We start from the raw sequence: 21,092 nt of genomic DNA, 5'->3' as shown, positions 1-21,092 counted from the left end.
TGCCTGCCGCTCCGTTAATACACAGTGATCTCGCACTATACAGCGCAAGATCGCTGTGTATTATCTAAAGTCCCTCTTCTCTAATCTATTTATGAAAATACAGACTGCCTCTGCAGCCTGTATCTTATACTTTACCTAATCAGCAAGGTGGAACGAAAGGCCCATAATCAAGATGACTCTCTGATCACTATATGTAATACTCCTGGCACTATTGTGGCTGCAGATATTATGGATAAGAGCAGTCCAACGTCCCGTATTTTACCATCTACTTTACCACCTACATTAGGTAACACTCCCAGGCCCGTCTCTGTTGACACTAGTATTCATGACCCTTCTTTTTTTAGATCTACCGGTGGCCATCTCCCCGATGGCCACCTATCATGTCAAAGAACCATCACACCGGGTGAAACTGACGGAGTACTTAAGCCCGATGGGCATTAAAAGAAAAGCTACCAACGAAATTATGGATCTAAACGGGGAACCAGAGGAGGAAAGAGAGGTAAAAACAAAAACATCACCGATCCCGAAAAGGAACAAACAAACCAAGTAAAAATTTATAATCTCTCCTCCCATCCCCTGACTGAAGCTGAAATTAGTCTTCTGGAAAAAGGGCTATCATTTTGCCCTACTGATAAGATAAATGAATTTAGTTTGTTTTTAGATCTGAATAATTTCATTAGAAAACTTACTTTGACCAGGCATTTTTCTATGAAAGGTGGCTCTGATATAGCAAATGGAGCTTCTTGCAGCTGTGTGGTGCCCACTTCATATGATAGTAATATTGATGAACCCCCTATCATTCACACAGACCTTAAGCCTAAGTCGACTTTCTACCCCTTACATTCACGGGGTCATAATATCGACACCTTCTTTTCTTTGGTAGCTATAGATTTTAGGAGTATTAACTCCCACGCGGTAAAAGGCAATAACCTCACGAGAGCCGAAAGGCTAGCTATGCGGGATTTGGCATTTAATGATACTATAGTGATACGTGGAGCTGATAAGGGAGGGGGGGTCGTTGTCCAGAATAGGAGGGACTATGCAAAAGAGGCTTACCGTATCTTATCTGATCGTGATTATTATCAGCCCCTTAAAAAAGACATCACACTAGATTTTGTAAATGAATTTTATAAACTAATAGATGAAGCTTATATGGAAGGCATTTTATCTAAAAAAAAAAAAAAAGGATTTTATTAAAATTTTAAACCCTACTACCCCTATTTTTTACCACCTTCCCAAATTGCACAAAGACACTTTAAATCCCCCAGGCCGCCCGATTATAGCTGGCATTAATTCATTAACTAGTAATCTTTCTCAATATATCGATCTGCTTTTACAAAAATATGTCCATAGACTGGATTCATATTTGCGTGATTCCGCAAGCCTCATTAAGTACCTAAAAAACATCACATGGCAGTCTACCTATCTATGGGTGACACTAGATGTGGCTGCGTTATATAGCAACATCCCACATGATAGAGGAGTGCTAGCCATTGAACAACACATTATGGGTGATCCATCTATGTCAATGAAACAAATAAATTTTATTTTAGATGGTATTAGATTTATTTTAAAACATAATGTTTTTAATTTTGAGGGACAGTTTTTTATTCAGTGCCAGGGCACGGCAATGGGCACGCGTTTCGCACCCAGCTTCGCTAATATCTATATGGGCGAATTTGAGAAAACATTTATACAGTTGCCCAGTAAGTGGTCGAAAAATATCATCATGTATAAACGGTACATAGACGACCTGGTATTCATATGGGATGGCAATAGTGATAGCCTGATGGAGTTTGTGCAATATTTAAATATCAATGACTGGGGTCTAGGGTTTACACATACAATTTCTGATTCCAGTATTGAATATTTGGATTTGATTTTATATGCTAATAATGATACTATTTATACTAAAACCTTTTTTAAGAAGGTGGACTGTAATAGTCTGCTAGATTTTAGAAGTTCACATTATAAGAAGTGGAAAACAACAGTACCCTTCGGACAATTCAAACGACTTAGGCGGAATTGCACTGAGGCTAAGGACTACAAGATCCAAAGTAAAATAATGGCGAGGCGGTTTAAAGAAAAACACTACCCTACACAAGTTATTAATAACGCATATTTGGCAGCCCTGGATCTATCCCAGGATGCCTGCCTAATGGGGAAAGAAGATGCCACTCAGAGAAAAAAGAAGGATGTAGATTATTTATTGGAATGTCCTTGCGGGCTACAATATGTGGGCAGCACACAAATGTGTCTACGTACTCGATTAAACAAACATAGGTCTAACGTTACGAATAAGTTTGACAAACATAGTGTGTCACAACATGCTAGTACCTGTCAAGACGGGTCTTTCGATGGTTTTTCTATAGTGCCAAAAGAACACATCCCCCTAGGACACTATAACCGTTTCGCTACGTTGAGACGTAGAGAAATGTATTGGATATACAAGATTTCTTCACTTATCCCTTGGGGGTTGAACGAAGCCATCGAGAATAATTTGTAAAATCTGGCCAGTGTGTGTATGTGTGTAAGTGTGGGTATGCATACATATATATATTTTTATATGTGGAGAGTGATCCTTCACTACACCATCCTAGATATGTTGTCCTTGGTTTTTAGTATATGCCTTTTATAGAAGTTTAGGTATTTACATTGACACTATGAATGTTTGTGTATATGTGCACATGTGTATATGTATATATGTGTATATATTTATTTTATTTATTTATTTTTATATTTTATGCACATCATCCATTCACTTTGAACACATGCGTATATACTGTAGTAATGTTGTGTTTTTTACTAGTTTTTTATTAATTTTTTACCTTATACCGTATGCCGTTAGAAGCTATGTGACGAGCATTCGATAGGAATGCATTCCCACTCCCACTCGCCCTGAGAGATAGGAGGGGTTAATTATATTTCTCCCCTCCTTCTCTTCTGATCGATACATGTAGGACCTGTAGCGTCTCCGGTTGCCTAGGAGCTCGGGACCGGAGTACGCATGCGCGAAGGTCCTGCACCGACGCAGCAACTAAGGAGGACGCCGTGAGATAGCGCATGATGATACGGTGAGATGATGATGTGTATACTAAGGTTTATATTACATTTTTTTACTCATACATTTGTATTTATGGTTTTTGAGCGATGTTATATGCCATACAGTTCTACGACCCAAGCATTGTTGAAAGGTACCATTCTGCAATTGATCACGGCCGGACTTCCGTTTTGAGTATGTGGGCAGGCCATGTATATGTGTGGGGGTATATATAGACCATGATGTGTGTATTGTCTTAATCATCCTGGAGGTTTGATAAAGAGAGCATAGGGCTCTCGAAACGCGTTACCTGTGGATATTCATGTACCAATAAAATCAGAAATTGTACTTATGGTCTGCGCGAGGACATTATCTCCTTTTTGCCCTTTTTGGATTTTGTATAATCAAGATGGCGGCGCCCGGCCTTGCGGCACTGAAGCAGAGGATAGGTAATGTATAAAGATACAGACTGCAAATGCAGTCTGTATCTTCATGAAGTCTATCTATTAAGATACAGACTGCCTTTGCAGTCTGTATCTTTATACTTTACCAGATCCTCTGTTCCGGCGGCGCCGTCACACTGGAACGCACCGCTGGAACGCAAAATACGTCATCAAGATGGCGGCGCCCACCAGAACAGCCAGGGAACAGAGGATCAGGTAAAGTATAAAGATTCAGACTGCAAATGCAGTCTGTATCTTCATGAATAGACTTAGGGAGAGATGTACTTTCATAATAGGGACAGTTATATTTAGGTGATTGGTTCTCTTTAAAGTGCACCTATCATTTCTGGCGGCAGAATATGGTATTAAAATACTGCTTCTGGTATGTCTGTTCAGATGCGCAACAAGGATGGAATTCATACGGCAGCGCTGTTGACTTTAAATGCTCACAATGCATTCAACAGAGCTGCCGAGTGAATTCCGTCGTCGGCACGCACTAGGGGCAGAATTTTAACAGCATATCCTGGCATCAGCAAGAACTGATAGTTACTCTTTAAGCATAGTCTCTGCGTAAAATGCATTGGAAAGATGTGAATTTGTCCCTTTACGTGAAGCTAATCTGGAACCAAAAACTGGATCACTGAACAGTCATTACATATCAGCAATTACGGACAACTTCACAGGACGTGTGAAAAAGGCCTTAGGACTAGTGATGAGGGAAGTTGCCAAATCCTTGGCGTTTGACTCTTGGTGGCTGGAGAAACTAGAAGCAGCCCTCCGGCTTCCCAGGACTCCAACTACTCCAGCCACCAGGAGTCATATACCAAGTGTTATTCGGCAAGTTAGCTCATCAATACTAAGGACATGTAAAGTAAATGTGATTTTTGAAATCTCAGCTAAACACACTGGAAATTTTCCTAAAGGAAATTGACCAGTGATGTATTTTTAAGTTAACATTAGGAAAAAAATTTTTTGACTTGTAGCGGAAACATGTCAAAAGTTTTGATTGGTTTCGATCTGAGTGTTTCAACCAGAGTAATCGCTAGACAGAGCTGGGAGAAGCTCATGGTTATGCTCTTCACTTTCCAGTTCCATTGTAAGTCTGTCCATGGAGCTAATCTTGTGCAGTACAAGCGACCAGGGGAGAGAAACATTTAACCCCTAGACGTACAGTTACGTCATGGAAGTCTGTCACCAGACGACCCTGGACATAACTGTACGTCCTGGATGTTTTCCCTGCTATGAAGCGCGCTCCGGAGCGGAACGCGCTTCATAGGAGGTGGGGGCCGGTTGCAGTGAGCAGCCGGCACCTCACCGTTAATGACAGGCTGCAGCGATCGCTCTGCAGCGTGCCATTAACTCCTTAAACGCCGCGGCGTTTAAGTGTAAGTGACAGGGGGAGTCCCCTGTCACTTACCGATCGGGACCCCCGCTGTGTGACTGCGGGGGTCCCGATTGCTGTATCGGACCGCCGGAAGTCACTTACCTTCCTTCATGCGGTCCCATTGGCGATCTGCTCACTGAGCCTGCACAGGCAGGCTCAATGAGCAGATCGCCTATCACACTGGCATAGCAGTGATCAGTGTGAATAATCACACTAGTGTATGTAGAAGTCTCCCAAAGGGACTTCAAATGTGTGTAAAAAAAAAAGTTAAAAACACCAATACACTACCCCAAAGCCCCTCCCCCAATAAAAGTTGAAATCACCCCCCTTTCCCATTATATAAATAAAACATAAAAATAAATAAACATATAATATACCATAGCGTGCGTAATTTTCTGATCTATTAAAATATAACAAGCGTCATTGCAAACGGTGAACGGCGTACACGAAAAGAGGGGAAAAAGTGCGCGGATTACCGATTTGATGTTACATTATATATAAAAAAAAATAATAAAGAGTGATCAAAACGTCCGATCTTCACAAATATGGTATTAATAAAAACTAGAGATCATGGCGGAAAAAATGACACCCCATACAGCCCCAGAGGTGAAAAAATAAAACCGTTATAAGCGTCACAATAGGCCCATTTTATTAATAGCTAGTTGCCAAAAAAAAGGATTTTTATAAAAAAAAATATATAACATTAGAGAATCTGTGTAACCTGCATATGGTTGTGTTCGGACTGACCTATAGAGTAATAGTGTCATGTCGCTTTTACCATGTAGTGCATTACGTAGACACAGGAACCCCCCAAACGTTACCATATTGCATTCTCAAGTCTTCCCATACTTATTAGCTGCTGTATGTCCTGCAGGATATGTTGTTTTCTTTTCAGTCTGACACAGAGCTCTCTGCTGACATCTCTGGCCAAGACAGGAACTGTCCAGAGCAGGAGAGGTTTTCTGTGGGGATTCATAGAAAACAGAGACAGAGGCTCGGCCAGAGATGGCAGCAGAGAGCGCTGTGTCAGACTGAAAATAAAATATTTCCCTCAGGACATAACAGCAGCTAATAAGTATGGGAAGACTTGAGATTTTTTTTTTAAATAGAAGTAAATTTTAAATCTGTATTACTTTCTGATATCAGTTGATTTTAAAGAAAAAGATTTTCGCTGGATAACCCCTTTAATTGTGCGCTTCTCTCCGCTATATCTACCTGATCAAAACAGAGAGGCATTACAATCCAACAGGGCAAAATGTCACTTTGTGTAGATAATATTTCAATTATCATAATTCCTTTACATGTCCTGTATTCTTATGTGCAATTTTTTTATGAGAATTTCTGCATAATAAAACGCAGCTAATCCCTCTAGTCTGCACTTGACCACTTGACATTTACATTCATGTGAGCACTTGTATAAGTGGGGGGTTCACAGAAGTGAGGTCACACTGGTAATTCTAGTTTAAAAGTTTTGCGACTGTCAACTCAAGAGGAGTTCTAGCGGAGACAATAGCGCCCCCTAGATCAGAATAATCGGAGCCTTGTTCACATTCCGCGGTGACGCGTTCCCTTTAAGCTCCACTAGTCATGTCGGCCCCTCCAGGAGATTACAGGACACGCAGAGCCCGATCACTCCAGCCTGTGCAGCGACCTGACAGCAGCTCTAAGGAGGGAGGACTGGGAAGAAGGAGGAGGGGAGAGGCAGGGGAGGCGGTGATGTGCTCCAGCTGCCTCCCTGCTGGGGGAACGGCTGCAGATCTCGTCACCTCGCCCAGGGATCTGTGCACCGGAGGAGGGTACGGGGCATTCTTCTCCCCGGGCAGGCTCCAGGGCTCCTGCAATGTCCGAGGCGGCTGCAGACGGAGGCTCGGCGGTGAGCACTGCTGCACCCCAAGGTTCTCCGGCCGTGGTGGTAGCGGCAGCGGCGGCTACGGTTGCAGCCGCAGGAGCAGCCCGGGGAGCGGAGAGTCCGGCAGTGGGAGGTGCTGGGGCTGCACCGCTAAGAATCGCTGCCAAGAAGGGGCAGCACCGCTCAGCTCCCCGGGTCAAGAAACTGGAGAAACTCGGAGTGTACTCCTCCTGTAAGGTAACGTGAGGAGGAGAGTGTGACAACACAGGAGGAGTGTGTGACAGTGACAACACTGTGAGGAGGAGTGTGTGACAGTGACAACACTGTGAGGAGGAGTGTGTGACAGTGACAACACTGTGAGGAGTGTGTGACAGTGACAACACAGTGTGAGGGGAGGTGTGTGACAGTGACAACACTGTAAGGAGGAGAGTGTGACAGTGACAACACTGTGAGGAGTGTGTGACAGTGACAACACAGGAGGAGGAGAGTGTGACAGTGACAACACAGGAGGAGGAGAGTGTGACAGTGACAACACAGGAGGAGGAGAGTGTGACAGTGACAACACAGGAGGAGGAGAGTGTGACAGTGACAACACTGTAAGGAGGAGTGTGTGACAGTGACAACACAGGAGGAGTGTGTGACAGTGACAACACAGGAGGAGTGTGTGACAGTGACAACACTGTGAGTAGGAGAGTGTGACAGTGACAACACAGGAGGAGGAGAGTGTGACAGTGACAACACAGGAGGAGAGTGTGACAGTGACAACACTGTGAGGAGTGTGTGACAGTGACAACACTGTGAGGAGGAGAGTGTGACAACACAGGAGGAGTGTGTGACAGTGACAACACAGGAGGAGGAGGAGAGTGTGACAGTGACAACACAGGAGGAGAGTGTGACAGTGACAACACAGGAGGAGAGTGTGACAGTGACAACACAGGAGGAGTGTGTGACAGTGACAACACTGTGAGGCGGAGAGTGTGACAGTGACAACACAGTGTGAGGAGGAGAGAGTGACAGTGACAACACAGCAGGAGGAGAGTGTGACAGTGACAACACAGTGTGAGGGGAGGTGTGTGACAGTGACAACACTGTGAGGAGGAGAGTGTGACAGTGACAACACAGGAGGAGTGTGTGACAGTGACAACACTGTGAGGAGGAGAGTGGGACAGTGACAACACAGGAGGAGTGTGTGACAGTGACAACACAGGAGGAGGAGAGTGGGACAGTGACAACACAGTGTGAGGGGAGGTGTGTGACAGTGACAACACTGTGAGGAGGAGAGTGTGACAGTGACAACACAGGAGGAGTGTGTGACAGTGACAACACAGGAGGAGGAGAGTGGGACAGTGACAACACAGTGTGAGGGGAGGTGTGTGACAGTGACAACACTGTGAGGAGGAGAGTGTGACAGTGACAACACAGGAGGAGTGTGTGACAGTGACAACACTGTGAGGAGGAGAGTGGGACAGTGACAACACAGGAGGAGGAGAGTGTGACAGTGACAACACAGGAGGAGGAGAGTGTGACAGTGACAACACAGGAGGAGGAGAGTGGGACAGTGACAACACAGGAGGAGTGTGTGACAGTGACAACACAGGAGGAGTGTGTGACAGTGACAACACAGGAGGAGTGTGACAGTGACAACACAGGAGGAGTGTGTGACAGTGACAACACAGGAGGAGTGTGTGACAGTGACAACACAGTGTTAGGGGAGGTGTGTGACAGTGACAACACAGTGAGGAGGAGAGTGTGTGACAGTGACAACACAGTGTGAGGAGGAGAGTGTGACAGTGACAACACAGTGTGAGGAGGAGAGTGTGACAGTGACAACACAGTGTGAGGAGGAGAGTGTGACAGTGACAACACTATGAAGGGGAGGTGTGCGACAGTGACAACACTGTGGAGGGGAGGTGTGCGACAGTGACAACACTGTGGAGGGGAGCTGTGTGACAGTGACAACACTGTGGAGGGGAGCTGTGTGACAGTGACAACACTGTGGAGGGGAGCTGTGTGACAGTGACTACACAGTGTTCTCTGCCTGTAGGATAATGTATCAGGACAAGTGACCCAGTGTAATAACAACACTCCAGGCAGTGTGAGAAGTGTGTGACAGTGACATTTGGCTGTGGGGTGGGGGGTCTTCCAATCACTGACATGGGCAGCAGGGGACGATCCCAAACCGATGTGGAGAGTGTCATCTGAGGAGAGGCATCTTCTGTGGTCAGTGGATTGTTTGAAGGTTGCAGGCAGTGTGGGATCCCCAACTCTGGCAGCATTGGGGGATAGTCTCCATTGCTCTCCATGAGTTTTGGAATCCTGAAGTCATGTGGTGGCAGGTACAGGAGACCACAGGCCTAGATGGAGTTGGGGAGGGATAAAAGTCACAGTGTTCTCGGCTGAAGCAGTGTGCTGCATACCAGACTCCAGATGGTCCAGGGGAGTAATTAAAATGATGGATATGGTAGTTCTCTGTGGTCACTATAGTTCTCTATAGTTACATTGGCTAGAGTGGCTCCATTACGCCTCCAACTCTCCCTGAGGCTGACATAGTGATGATAGTGTTTGGGGGTGTCTGTCATGGTCAGGTGCAAGGATGAGAGCAGACACTCTAACTTGAACACATTCACCACTCTTTACTGGCAGGTTGTTCCACATAGGAGACTCAGTCTCCTAAACAGATTAAAGGGGTTATCCAGTGATACAAAAACATGGCCACTTTCTTTCAGAGACAACACGACTCTTGTCTCCAGTTCCGGTGCGGTTTGCAATTAAGCTCCATTCACTTCAATGGAACTGAGCAGCAAAACTCCGCCCAAGCTGGAGACAAGAGTGGGTCTGTCTCTGGAAGAAAGTGGCCATGTTTTTGTAGGGCTGGATAACACCTTTAACAGCCAGGCTTATGGCTGGAGCAGGATAACCCACAAAGCTTGTGTGTGATGGGGTACTTAAGGGGGAACTCCAGGTAGAGGTTAAAAAAATGAAACTTCTGCAGAAGCATAACATATTACTTACCTGTCTATCCCAGTTTTGAAACTACCAGAAATCCATTTGTTTGGGGGTGGGGGGATGTTGTTCTGTATTGTGTTTCTGTCCTTCCTGGTTGAGCAGTTCCCAGAATGCAATGCTTTCCCTCAGCTGATCATCACAGTCCCCCACCCATCGCAATCAGTAAAATTAGTGCAGCAGCTGCTTCTGGCTGGTCAGAGATGGGATCCACTCAGGGGATTGGGGGATCCAGCCAAGTCTCCTGGGACATCACGCCCTGCCCTTTGTCTGCATCATCAGCCTGTCCTCAGCAAACACACACAATGTGAGACAGAGGCATGGAAGATTTGTCTCCTAAGGGGGGAGAGCAGAAGGAGCAGGAGACAATGTGGATTTGCACAGGGGCCATTTTTTTTTCACTTCAGCTACCAGTGTGGCAGAACCGTACAGATATGGTAATACATTGTATAGACACATCTATATAACTTTTAATGTAATTTTAATAGAAAACAAGTTTTTCTTATCCGGAGTTCCCCTTTAAGGCTTTTTCTGTGTACTCTTGCACTTTGCGGTGTTGCTAGTCTCTTTAGTGTTTTTCCCTGGTGTGCACAGTAACTGGATCTGGGCAGAGCTCAGAGGTGGCATCCAATATCCACCTGTCTCCCTGTTAAAGTGCGGATCTATAAACCTCTTGAGGGTACGTTCACACGTACCTGATCTCCCGCGGATCCGCAGTGGATCCGAAGCAGGTTTCATCTAAATAACTGAACACAGCATCAAATCTGCACCATCAAATCTGCTGCGGATCTGCTGCTGATCCTGTACGTGTGAACGCACCCTTACTATACTCCAGCCTTCTCGCTGTTTGGACTACCCAGGGAAAAGTCTTGGATAGGATTCTCAACAGGATCACACTTGAAGGTGTTTTGCGGAAATTGAAATTTTGCGCTTTCTGCTCGGGAAGGGAGGATAATTGTAAATTCCGGGACCCAGTGTTGCCCCACATCAGTTACTGGAGGCCTGCAACAGCTCAACACAACCCCAGAACCTGGAAGCGGGCACACAGCGGAGCCGGTAAAATACCGCCTGTGGTGCAGGAGCCACGGAGATGTGTAGTTTATGTGCTGGAAAAAAGTCCCCTGCCCGGACAACCCTTTTAAACCCCAAGTTGTTCAGAAATTCCTTCCAGGAGCTGTAGGTATCCCAGCCTTTCCTTTGCCATTCCCCTCTGATGAAACCTTCTCTTCAGTACTTCAGACTTCCTCTCACTAGAGAAGCTACCTGTAAACTCTCCAGCATCCTCTCAGTAGAAAGGCTGGCCCAGAGCAAGCTCCCCTTACCTTCTGGAAAGCTCAGGAACGCTATGTCTGTGAATGGTAACACTTCTGCTGCCAGCAATACCCTGAACATTACAATTACAATAGAAAACATAGTGAAAACACTCTAAAACATCTTCTAGGAGAATGCTAAGTATCTTACTAATGCGGCACTCAAGTCCTTACTTCTGCATCCGATAATTGAGTAGTGTAACATTGCTTTCACAAGACTACAAGCCCGAGACTGAACAAGAATCTCTTTGGTTAATGAGCAGAGTCACGGTGAGTCTTGTTATACTTCCTGGGACCCTGATAACCCGGCATCCTTTAGGTCTTGCCTGATACAGGATAATCATCTATAGTTGGGACCATCTTTATCATTATACAGGTTTAGAACTACAAATGTTTTCCTTTAGCAGGTGTTCTTACCTAAACTTAAGTATAGATATCCCAGGTACGGACACAGGAGATTGTCGCCAGAAGAATCCTGTGTCTAGGGTACGGCGGTGTGCACATCATGTTTGTCGCTGTAGAATCCTGTGTCTGGGGTACGGCGGTGTGCACATCATGTTTGTCGCTGTAGAATCGTATGTCTGGGGTACGGCGGTGTGCACATCATGTTTATTGCCGGCAGAATCCTGTGTCTGGGGTACGGCGGTGTGCACATCATGTTTGTCGCTGTAGAATCGTATGTCTGGGGTACGGCGGTGTGCACATCATGTTTGTCGCTGTAGAATCCTGTGTCTGGGGTACGGTGGTGTGCACATCATGTTTATTGCCGGCAGAATCCTGTGTCTGGGGTACGGCGGTGTGCACATCATGTTTGTCGCTGTAGAATCGTATGTCTGGGGTACGGCGGTGTGCAGTTTGGGGTAACACTTACGGTACACAGGAATAAGGGCAATCAGACACAATGGGGGAGATTTATCAAAGGGTGTAAAATATAGACTGGTGCAAACTGCCCACAGCAACCAATCACAGCTCCTCTTTCCTTTCACCAGAGCTGGAAGCTGAGCAGTGATTGGTTGCTGTGGGCAGTTTGCACCAGTCTAAATTTTACACCCTTTGATGAATCTCCCGCAATATATCTAGAGGGGTGGAAAACGAAAACCCTAATGCTGATGGCTTTTGAAAATATTTGATGCCGTACAGTCGGCATTATACAGATGGCATTCTATAACTCATGGAGGATGGATGCCAGGGTTAGCCCTTCATTTAACTGATCTGTCACCCGTGGATGATAATCACATCTATTAAATGGCTACATCATGAAAATCTATTTTAGAAAGTTTGTGATGTATCCATGTAGCAGATGCCTGTGATGGATGCCATGTGTTGGCTGCTATAACCCATATTTTTTTCTGTAGAAACCTGTTTATGGAGGTAGTATAGAGGACGCTCTTTTGGAGTCTGACAATGGACGCCTGTGGAGATGTAAACACCCTCTAAGCGAAAAGCTTGCTGACATTGAAAGCAACTGTTGTGGTTCTGTGTGAGGCCTGGAGAGGTTTTCACTACTCCATACGCCCCTACAAGACCTTCCTGAAAATATTAAAAGGGTTCTCTATTTTCATAATATATTATTGGTATCTCCTAGACATAAGCAAACTTCCAGCACGTTCGGGTTCGTCCAAACTCGAAATCTCTGTATTAGATTACCGGTAGCTGGTGAAGTTGGATGCAGTCCTAGGGAGTCCTGCAAAACATGGATACAGCCTATGGCCATGTTTACACAGTGTATTTTGAAGACAAGAATGGCGGTTGTTGGCTGTTAAAACAACAGCCGTTCTTGCCTTAAAATAATGCACTGGTTTGAACTCTATGGGAACAATGGCTGTTGTTCACACACAGTACAGAACAACGTCCATTGTTCGCTAGAGCCACAGAGATAACTGACATGTCAGTTATTTCTGTCCGCTAGATTATGAAAAATGGCCGTTGTTCTGCTCTGTTCACCCAATGTATGGCCGTACATTGCATGGAATTCAATGGATTGCAGACAATACAAATAAAATGATGTTAAACACTGACCATTCTTTATACAAAATGTGAACATAGCGTGTGACTGTATCCATGTTTTCCAGGCAGATTTAGGGCTGCATCTAACTTCTTCAGCCACTGCTAATCAAATGCAGAGAGTTTGGGTTTGGATGAACCCGAAGGTGCTCGAAGATTGGCCATTTGTACATGCAACTGATATTACAGCTGAGCAAAGCACCATGCAAATGAATAGCAGTGGGCAGCAGTACCAGAAATGGTGCAACTACATGATGGCCTTGTAGAAGCCAAAGTGCTACATTGAAAGCAGTGCACCATTTGTACATGTGACTGGGTGGTCTCAGAGTGGATTTACTAATGGCATATTCTTACAATATACCGTCACTCTTCTATTTTCACATATATGATTGGTGCAAGCACAACCATAAGTCACCATACTAGAGATGAGGGAACTTCAAGCACCTTCCAGTTCATTCAAACTCTCTGCTTTTTATTAGCGGTGTTTCCTCATGTGACTGTGGGGTCTTAAAGGTCACTTATTGATAGCACTTATTGGTTCTTAGGCTGCGTTTACACACACAGATAATTAACCAATTTATCTGACAGTTTTTTAAAGCCAAAGCCAGGAATGGATTTGAAAAGAGGAGAAATCTCAGTCTTTCCTTTATGTCCTGTTCTCTGTTTATAGTCTGTGCCTGGCTTTGGCTTCAAACATCTCTCAGATAAATTGGTTAATTATCTGTGTGTGTAAACGCAGCCGTACAGTATACCATCAGTCTTTTTTTATAGTGAACACCTTTAAATAAAACAACTGGCTGGCTGTGTTTGACTTGGCTGCAGCGATTTACCCATAGCCCCACATTTGCCATTGGTTTCTGTTAAGGAAGGGCTGACCCTTGGCTTACATGTGCCGCACGGCAGCTCTTTGATCTCCCAATTGATAGGAAAGTCCCAGTCTCTGTACTGTATATAAGCCGATATCCTAATATTATAGAAAGGAATGGCCTGAATCACTATTACCCATCTTATAGGGACTGGGCACCCAGAATCCTAGTACTTCATTGAGCGTGTGGTGCATTAAGAATATCGACTACATCCAGAGTATTGAATCCTAATACTGTCTCATTGTGCACGTTTACCATGAATGCATTGTGTCTGGTCATGAAAGGGAAGATAGCCATGCATTCATGTGTGAAAGTAAATCCAGCACGTTATGTAACGCTGCAGTCATGTCAGCAATAATACCCTATACAGCTTTGAAGTATTGACCTATCAGAGGGAATCCAGTGTTTTATGTCGAAGCTTTTCCTGGACAGCTGTATTCCTAATACACTGCGTATTCCAGAAATAAGATCCGTCATGTGAGGGATGTGGTGTCACAGTTATACCATGAAAGCGGCTGAATAAGTCTAGTACGGTTTCCTATTTAATCCAGTTCCATGTGACCCCTTTGTAAATGATGCTTTGTTTCTGGGGTCCTGAGGTGGTGTGTGTAGGTGGGAGACCCCTTACAGCACAGATCTTGTAACTTCACTGTAGACTACAATGGAATATTTCCATTTGGCAGCCCCTCTTTACAGACTCTTCTATGTAAATGGCACCTATGATAACACCCATTGTACGGGCCCTATTACATGGGGCGATTATCATGTGAAAAATCGTTATATCGTTCAAATTTAAACAATAATCGTTCTGTGTAATTGCAAGCAACGATCGAAAAATCGTTTGTATGTCGTTGATCGTTGATTTAGATCTGAACCTAAAATTATCGTTAATCGTTTGCTGTAATTCCACATTTTTTTGCTCAAGTTCCGCATTTGTTCACTAATCATTCAGTGTAATTGCTCATTGTTCATTGTTTGGCCGGGATCAGAAGGAGTAAACGATCATAGTAACGATCGCAATAACGATAGTAGTAACGATCTTATCAAACGATTATCCAACGATTTTAGGTTAATGATAAACAATCTCGTTTGCTATCGTTAGTCGTTAAAAATCGCTCAGTGTAATAGGACCCTAAAGGTGCTTTTACACGGAACGATTATCGCATTGGAGCGATAATCGGCTCGTGTAAACACAGCAAACGATCAAACGACGATCGAGAAATCGTTCATTTTGATTTTTCAACAAGTTCTCAAATCACCGCTGGTCGTTCGCAAAAAATTCGCAGATCGCTTCGTGTAAACAGTCTTTCAACGATTTACCCTATGTGTGAGATGGCCTTAAGCGATCTTAAAACGATCGCAATAACGATTTTTTCAAACGATCTATCCCTCTGTCTAAACGCTGATCGTTAGTAAAAACACATAGTTACTTCAAAATCGTTAAACGATCGATTGGGCGAATTATCGCTTTGTGTAAAAGGACCATAAGGCAGCACCATTCACACGCATGTCTGATGTATGTTAGTAAGACTACCTACTGCACTCTATTGTGACTCTCTGATCAGCTCTTCTTCAGGTCAGACAATTATAACCATCAGTTTAGTATTGATAGGGAATATCACAGATGCCAGCATTTAAAGGGTACCTATTATTTGTAATATACCTATAATAATTTAGTGAATATGATGACCATCGCAGTTAGTTCATTGGATGTGTCGAACAAGGTGCATGTACATATACAAATCTTTGTGTGTTGTAAAGTAAAATGATGTTGTTGAAGACGTGAGTGATAACAGAGGGCGGCCATAGAGGATTTGTGTATGAGCGCCTGAATACACACGATGGACAGATTGCCATCAGGGCCGTGCTGCTCTCTAGTATCTCGTCTCCAGGCAGAGGGGGGGGGGGAATAATCAGAGTCAATGCCCGGCTTATGTCTTTTCCTAATCTTTACTAAGTGATTAAGGGCAACAGACAAAAACATGACTTTATTAAAGGCGACCACTTAACCACCGAGATGATGATTAATTCAGGTTTTTGGCATAGTTGAACTAACGGAGGATCAGACGCCTCTGATTTCCAAGGGGCCAGTCGAGGGTTGAAGAAATTAACCTGGTAGAAGGAATGAGGGGAAAATATAGACACCCGTTAAATCCACCGCTGCCCTGGTCGTCTCTGCTGGTTTGTTTATTATCCAGTCATTGGCATCAGCAGTCAGGTGCCATACGTACAAGCTTTACAGTCATTGTCACTATCATATTATAGGTGTTTATTCATCACAAGGGCATATTCTAGGCTACGTTCACACTAGATGTGACTGTGCCAATCCAAAGAGGCAATAATATACCCACAAGTCATCAGAGCAGTCACCGGTGACTTCTCCCTGCTCCACTTGAATGATAGAGCTCTATCTGGGTATAGGGGGAGATCTATCAGAGCCAGCAGGGCGGGCTGCATGAAAGTGATGACGGGTTTCCTTTCAGTAGTAAAGGGCCTCGGGGCAATCGGTCCCCCTTGTACTGGAGATCACCAGCCTTTTCTCCACAGGAACATATGTCAAAGTGTATTTCCCAATATGGGACCTGCTTCCCTTATACTACATGGCTCTACCTGAGAACTTCATGGGACAAATGGACAATTTTATTGCAATACATACAGTAATACAGTGGTACATCAGTTCTCGAACTTATTTGGTTCGAGAAGGCAGTCTGAGAACTGAGCAGTGTGTTCCCCTAGGAAATAATGTAAATGTGTCTAATTAGTTCCAGCCCCCACCAATAATTACCTACAATGCTTATTTATTACATTGAAAAGTGCCCAGTTTATTCCCTGCAGAATTACAGAACAGCACTATATACTGTACAGTATATAACAGAGCAGCACTAACTATACTAGACAGTACAGCCAGTTTAATCCCTGCAGTACATTACAGAGCAGCACTGTATACTGTAAAGTATATAACAGAGCAGCACTAACTATACTGTACAGTACATTTTAAACAAAAAACATAAAAAAACCCCATCAGTTATAGGACAGTAGTCACTAACTCCTCAGTTATCCTCACTGTAAAGGATGTGAGATACTGGTGCACTGACTGTACTTCTACTGTACTGTATATGCACTCCAGCAGTCTTATACAGTACAGGATGGGAGATGGCGGTGCACTGACTGTACTACTACTGTACTGTATATGCACTCCAGCAGTCTTATACAGTACAGGATGGGAGATGGTGGTGCACTGACTGTACTACTACTGTACTGTATATGCACTCCAGCAATCTTATACAGTACAGTACAAGATGGGAGATGGTGGTGCACTGACTGTACTACTACTGTACTGTATATGCACTCCAGCAATCTTATACAGTATAGGATGGGAGATGGTGGTGCACTGACTGTACTACTACTGTACTGTATATGCACTCCAGCAATCTTATACAGTATAGAATGGAAGATGGTGGTGCACTGACTGTACTACTACTGTGCTGTATATGCACTCCAGCAATCTTATACAGTACAGGATGGGAGATGGTGGTGCACTGACTGTACTTCTACTGTACTGTATATGCACTCCAGCAGTCTTATACAGTACAGGATGGGAGATGGTGGTGCACTGACTGTACTACTACTGTACTGTATATGCACTCCAGCAGTCTTATACAGTACAGGATGGGAGATGGTGGTGCACTGCCGGTACTATTACTGTACTGTATATGCACTCCAGCAGTCTTATACAATACAGTACAGGATGGGAGATGGTGGTGCACTGACTGTACTACTACTGTACTGTATATACACTCCAGCAGTCTTATACACTACAGGATGGGAGATGGTGGTGCACTGACTGTACTACTACTGTACTGTATATGCTCTCCAGCAGTCTTATACAGTACAGGATGGGAGATGGTGGTGCACTGACTGTACTACTACTGTACTGTATATGCACTCCAGCAGTCTTATACAGTACAGGATGGGAGATGGTGGTGCACTGACTGTACTACTACTGTACTGTATATGCACTCCAGCAATCTTATACAGTACAGTACAAGATGGGAGATGGTGGTGCACTGACTGTACTACTACTGTACTGTATATGCACTCCAGCAATCTTATACAGTATAGGATGGGAGATGGTGGTGCACTGACTGTACTACTACTGTACTGTATATGCACTCCAGCAATCTTATACAGTATAGAATGGAAGATGGTGGTGCACTGACTGTACTACTACTGTGCTGTATATGCACTCCAGCAGTCTTATACAGTACAGGATGGGAGATGGTGGTGCACTGACTGTACTACTACTGTACTGTATATGCACTCCAGCAATCTTATACAGTATAGGATGGAAGATGGTGGTGCACTGACTGTACTACTACTGTGCTGTATATGCACTCCAGCAATCTTATACAGTACAGGATGGAAGATGGTGGTGCACTGACTGTACTACTACTGTACTGTATATGCACTCCAGCAATCTTATACAGTACAGGATGGAAGATGGTGGTGCACTGACTGTACTACTACTGTACTGTATATGCACTCCAGCAATCTTATACAGTATAGGATGGGAGATGGTGGTGCACTGACTGTACTACTACTGTACTGTATATGCACTCCAGCAATCTTATACAGTACAGGATGGAAGATGGTGGTGCACTGACTGTACTACTACTGTACTGTATATGCACTCCAGCAATCTTATACAGTATAGGATGGGAGATGGTGGTGCACTGACTGTACTACTACTGTACTGTATATGCATTTTTGTTCGAATACCGCAGTACTACTGTACTTCGAAACTGGGTGCCCGAAAAGTGTTTGAGAACCAAAGCAAACTTTCCTTGAAAATACTGTTTGCGTTCCGAGCAGTTTGAGAACCGAGGTATCACTGTATAAGTATTTAAGTTTACTTAGCTTATCTCCTAGAGACCCCCAGAGATTAGTCCTTCAGTGTGTTATATATGGATCGGTACACAATATCCCCAGAGAAAGTAAAATTCCAGCATTTGAACAGGGCTCTTCAAAGCTGTATTGAGAGAACACATCTTCCATATACAACAGAAAGCAGGTATACGTAATGCCAACACGTTTCTGTGGAAATATCGTCTGCTTTATTTTAACCACCATAACATGCAAAACTACTATTTCAACATAAGGAGATATTTCTGCTGAAGCGTAGTGCATTATAGAGGAAGCTGATATTTTTTGGAAATACACTGTGAGGCTATGTTCACACAACGTATATTTTCATAAATCCACGGCCGTTGTACAACGACTGTGATTATTCCGAAAATATATGTTACCTTGCTGTCTATGGGATTCCGGCCAGAGCGTATACACATGGTATATGCTCCAGCCAGGATCCCTAGCGGCGCTGCAAGAAACTGACATGTCAGTGTTCTGCGGCTGCTATTCAGTGAATAGCAGCCGCAGAAAACCATGTCAGTGCACACTGTGGAGCCTGCGGCTCCGGCCGCCTGCTCCATAGTGTGCAGTAGAGAGTTTTGATTCAGGCACGCACGGATGTGCCTGCATCAGAACTCAGCGGCTGCAAAGATCATCCGGCCAGTACTGCAGTACCGGCCGGGATGATCTTTTCAGGTCTCTTACATAGTGTGAACATAGCCTGAAACTTCACTACTGATATTTATTTATATGTGATTGCAGACTCACAGCCCAAACTGTGGCCACATACTGTGCAGAGGAGCTTCAGTGCGACTGGCCCTTATTCTACATCGCATGTAATAAAAGTGGATAATTATAAAGTAGGTTGTTTTGTCTTCCAATAGACACATCATATCCCCGCCCTAATGAATGTCAGCAATTTAATGAAAAGAACTTTCCTCTGTTTATTAGTATGTCCCAAGAGATACAGAACATTAACCACTTCCTCTTCCTGAACATTGCTCCTCTCCTTGGCACTAGGACAGAATTGTAGGCAATTCCCTATATCAGTTTGACAACTGCATCAGTGTATTTTTCCATATTAACTTTGTAACAACAAAGTTGTTAAAAATGACAAGACCCCCCCACACGCACACATTCCCACTTTTTTGTGTGAATTTACGACCAGTAGTATAGGTGCACTGGTAGCTATTATATTGTTACATCATTAAGACTCTATGTTTCAACACTTCAGTGTCAGTGCAGGAGCTGTAAGTAACAACATCAGTATTATTCCCTGTAAGATGTCTTTGCTCTGTCACAACTAGACAGCCTTGTGGCCCAGCGACTGCCGGTTAGGCTCTTGCCGGTTGTGTGGATTTTAGCCTGGATGGCCTCGTATTTCCTTGGTGCATGTCAATTGTCTTTCTTATACCAACACACATCTGTTATCCCTCTGGCAGTCTATGTGCTCGGAGTGCGGTGGGGAGGGGGCACCGGTGGAGTGCAGAGTTAGCTTTATTTCTATTTGGCTCCAGTTGTCTTGTTTTGACAGCTCACGGAGGTGGCGCTTAACTTGTTGCTTCTTCTTCAGAACTGAACACACCCCTCCCTCTCCAGGCTGCACATTTTTTAACCTATTATCTCCCGGTTAATGCTACACTGAGTATATTAGACATTGTTTAAGGAGAAGTATTTGTTTTCATTTTACATTTGATACTTAACAAATAATAATGATCATAACAATAATAATATTTATCAAATCTAGTAAGACTTTTTCCTGTAACACCAAGTTTATTTACAGCTGGAGGATCTGCACCATTGAGAATCATTTTCATATGCAATCTCCAGCCGAGTGACACAGTCATAGAAAGCCGGGACAAAAGGACAAAGAAAAGGGGAGTATTTGCCTTACAGAGCTTATGCATATGAGCTTTCCGCACACCAAACTGTAGGAGACTCCTGTATAACACTAATCCCACCAGGGATCAGATGGACTTTCACAGGATTTGTGAATTAAGCGTCTGAATAAGGAGGTAAACAGGAAAAAATAGTGTAATACTACCTAAAACTAATTTCTCACTATAAGGTCCCTATTCCACAGGACGATTATCGTTTGAAAAATCATCAGATCATTCGTAAATTGAACCATAATTGTTTCCAACAGCGAGAGATTGTTGGTCGCTTGATAGAATTTGGACCTATTTTTATCGTTGATTGTTTGCGCATCGTTCGGTGTAATAAGACTTCGTTTGTGGAATTGGGTGAACAATTTTGAGATTATTTATCGTTTAAAAATCGCTTAG

General features: G+C 43.9%; 1 protein-coding gene across 3 annotated transcripts in view; it reads left to right on the top strand.

Annotated features, from left to right (window-relative positions):
- Positions 1-6,574: 6,574 nt before the first annotated feature.
- The window catches only part of KAT2B (lysine acetyltransferase 2B), a 67,483-nt gene continuing 52,965 nt past the window's right edge, over positions 6,575-21,092 (top strand). Inside the window, exon 1 of one of the 3 annotated variants that reach the window (XM_069958685.1) lies at positions 6,575-6,953. In XM_069958685.1, coding sequence (XP_069814786.1) covers positions 6,708-6,953 — 246 coding nt within the window. In that variant the 5' untranslated portion in view covers positions 6,575-6,707. The remainder of the gene's footprint in view (positions 6,954-21,092) is intronic. The other 2 variants (XM_069958684.1, XM_069958686.1) reach the window with 2 other exon arrangements.

This window comes from Dendropsophus ebraccatus, chromosome 2 (assembly GCF_027789765.1).
Source record: "Dendropsophus ebraccatus isolate aDenEbr1 chromosome 2, aDenEbr1.pat, whole genome shotgun sequence".
NCBI lineage: Eukaryota > Metazoa > Chordata > Amphibia > Anura > Hylidae > Dendropsophus > Dendropsophus ebraccatus.
The sequence above is the reverse complement of the archived record's forward strand: the minus strand, read 5'-3'. Positions and strand labels throughout refer to the sequence as shown.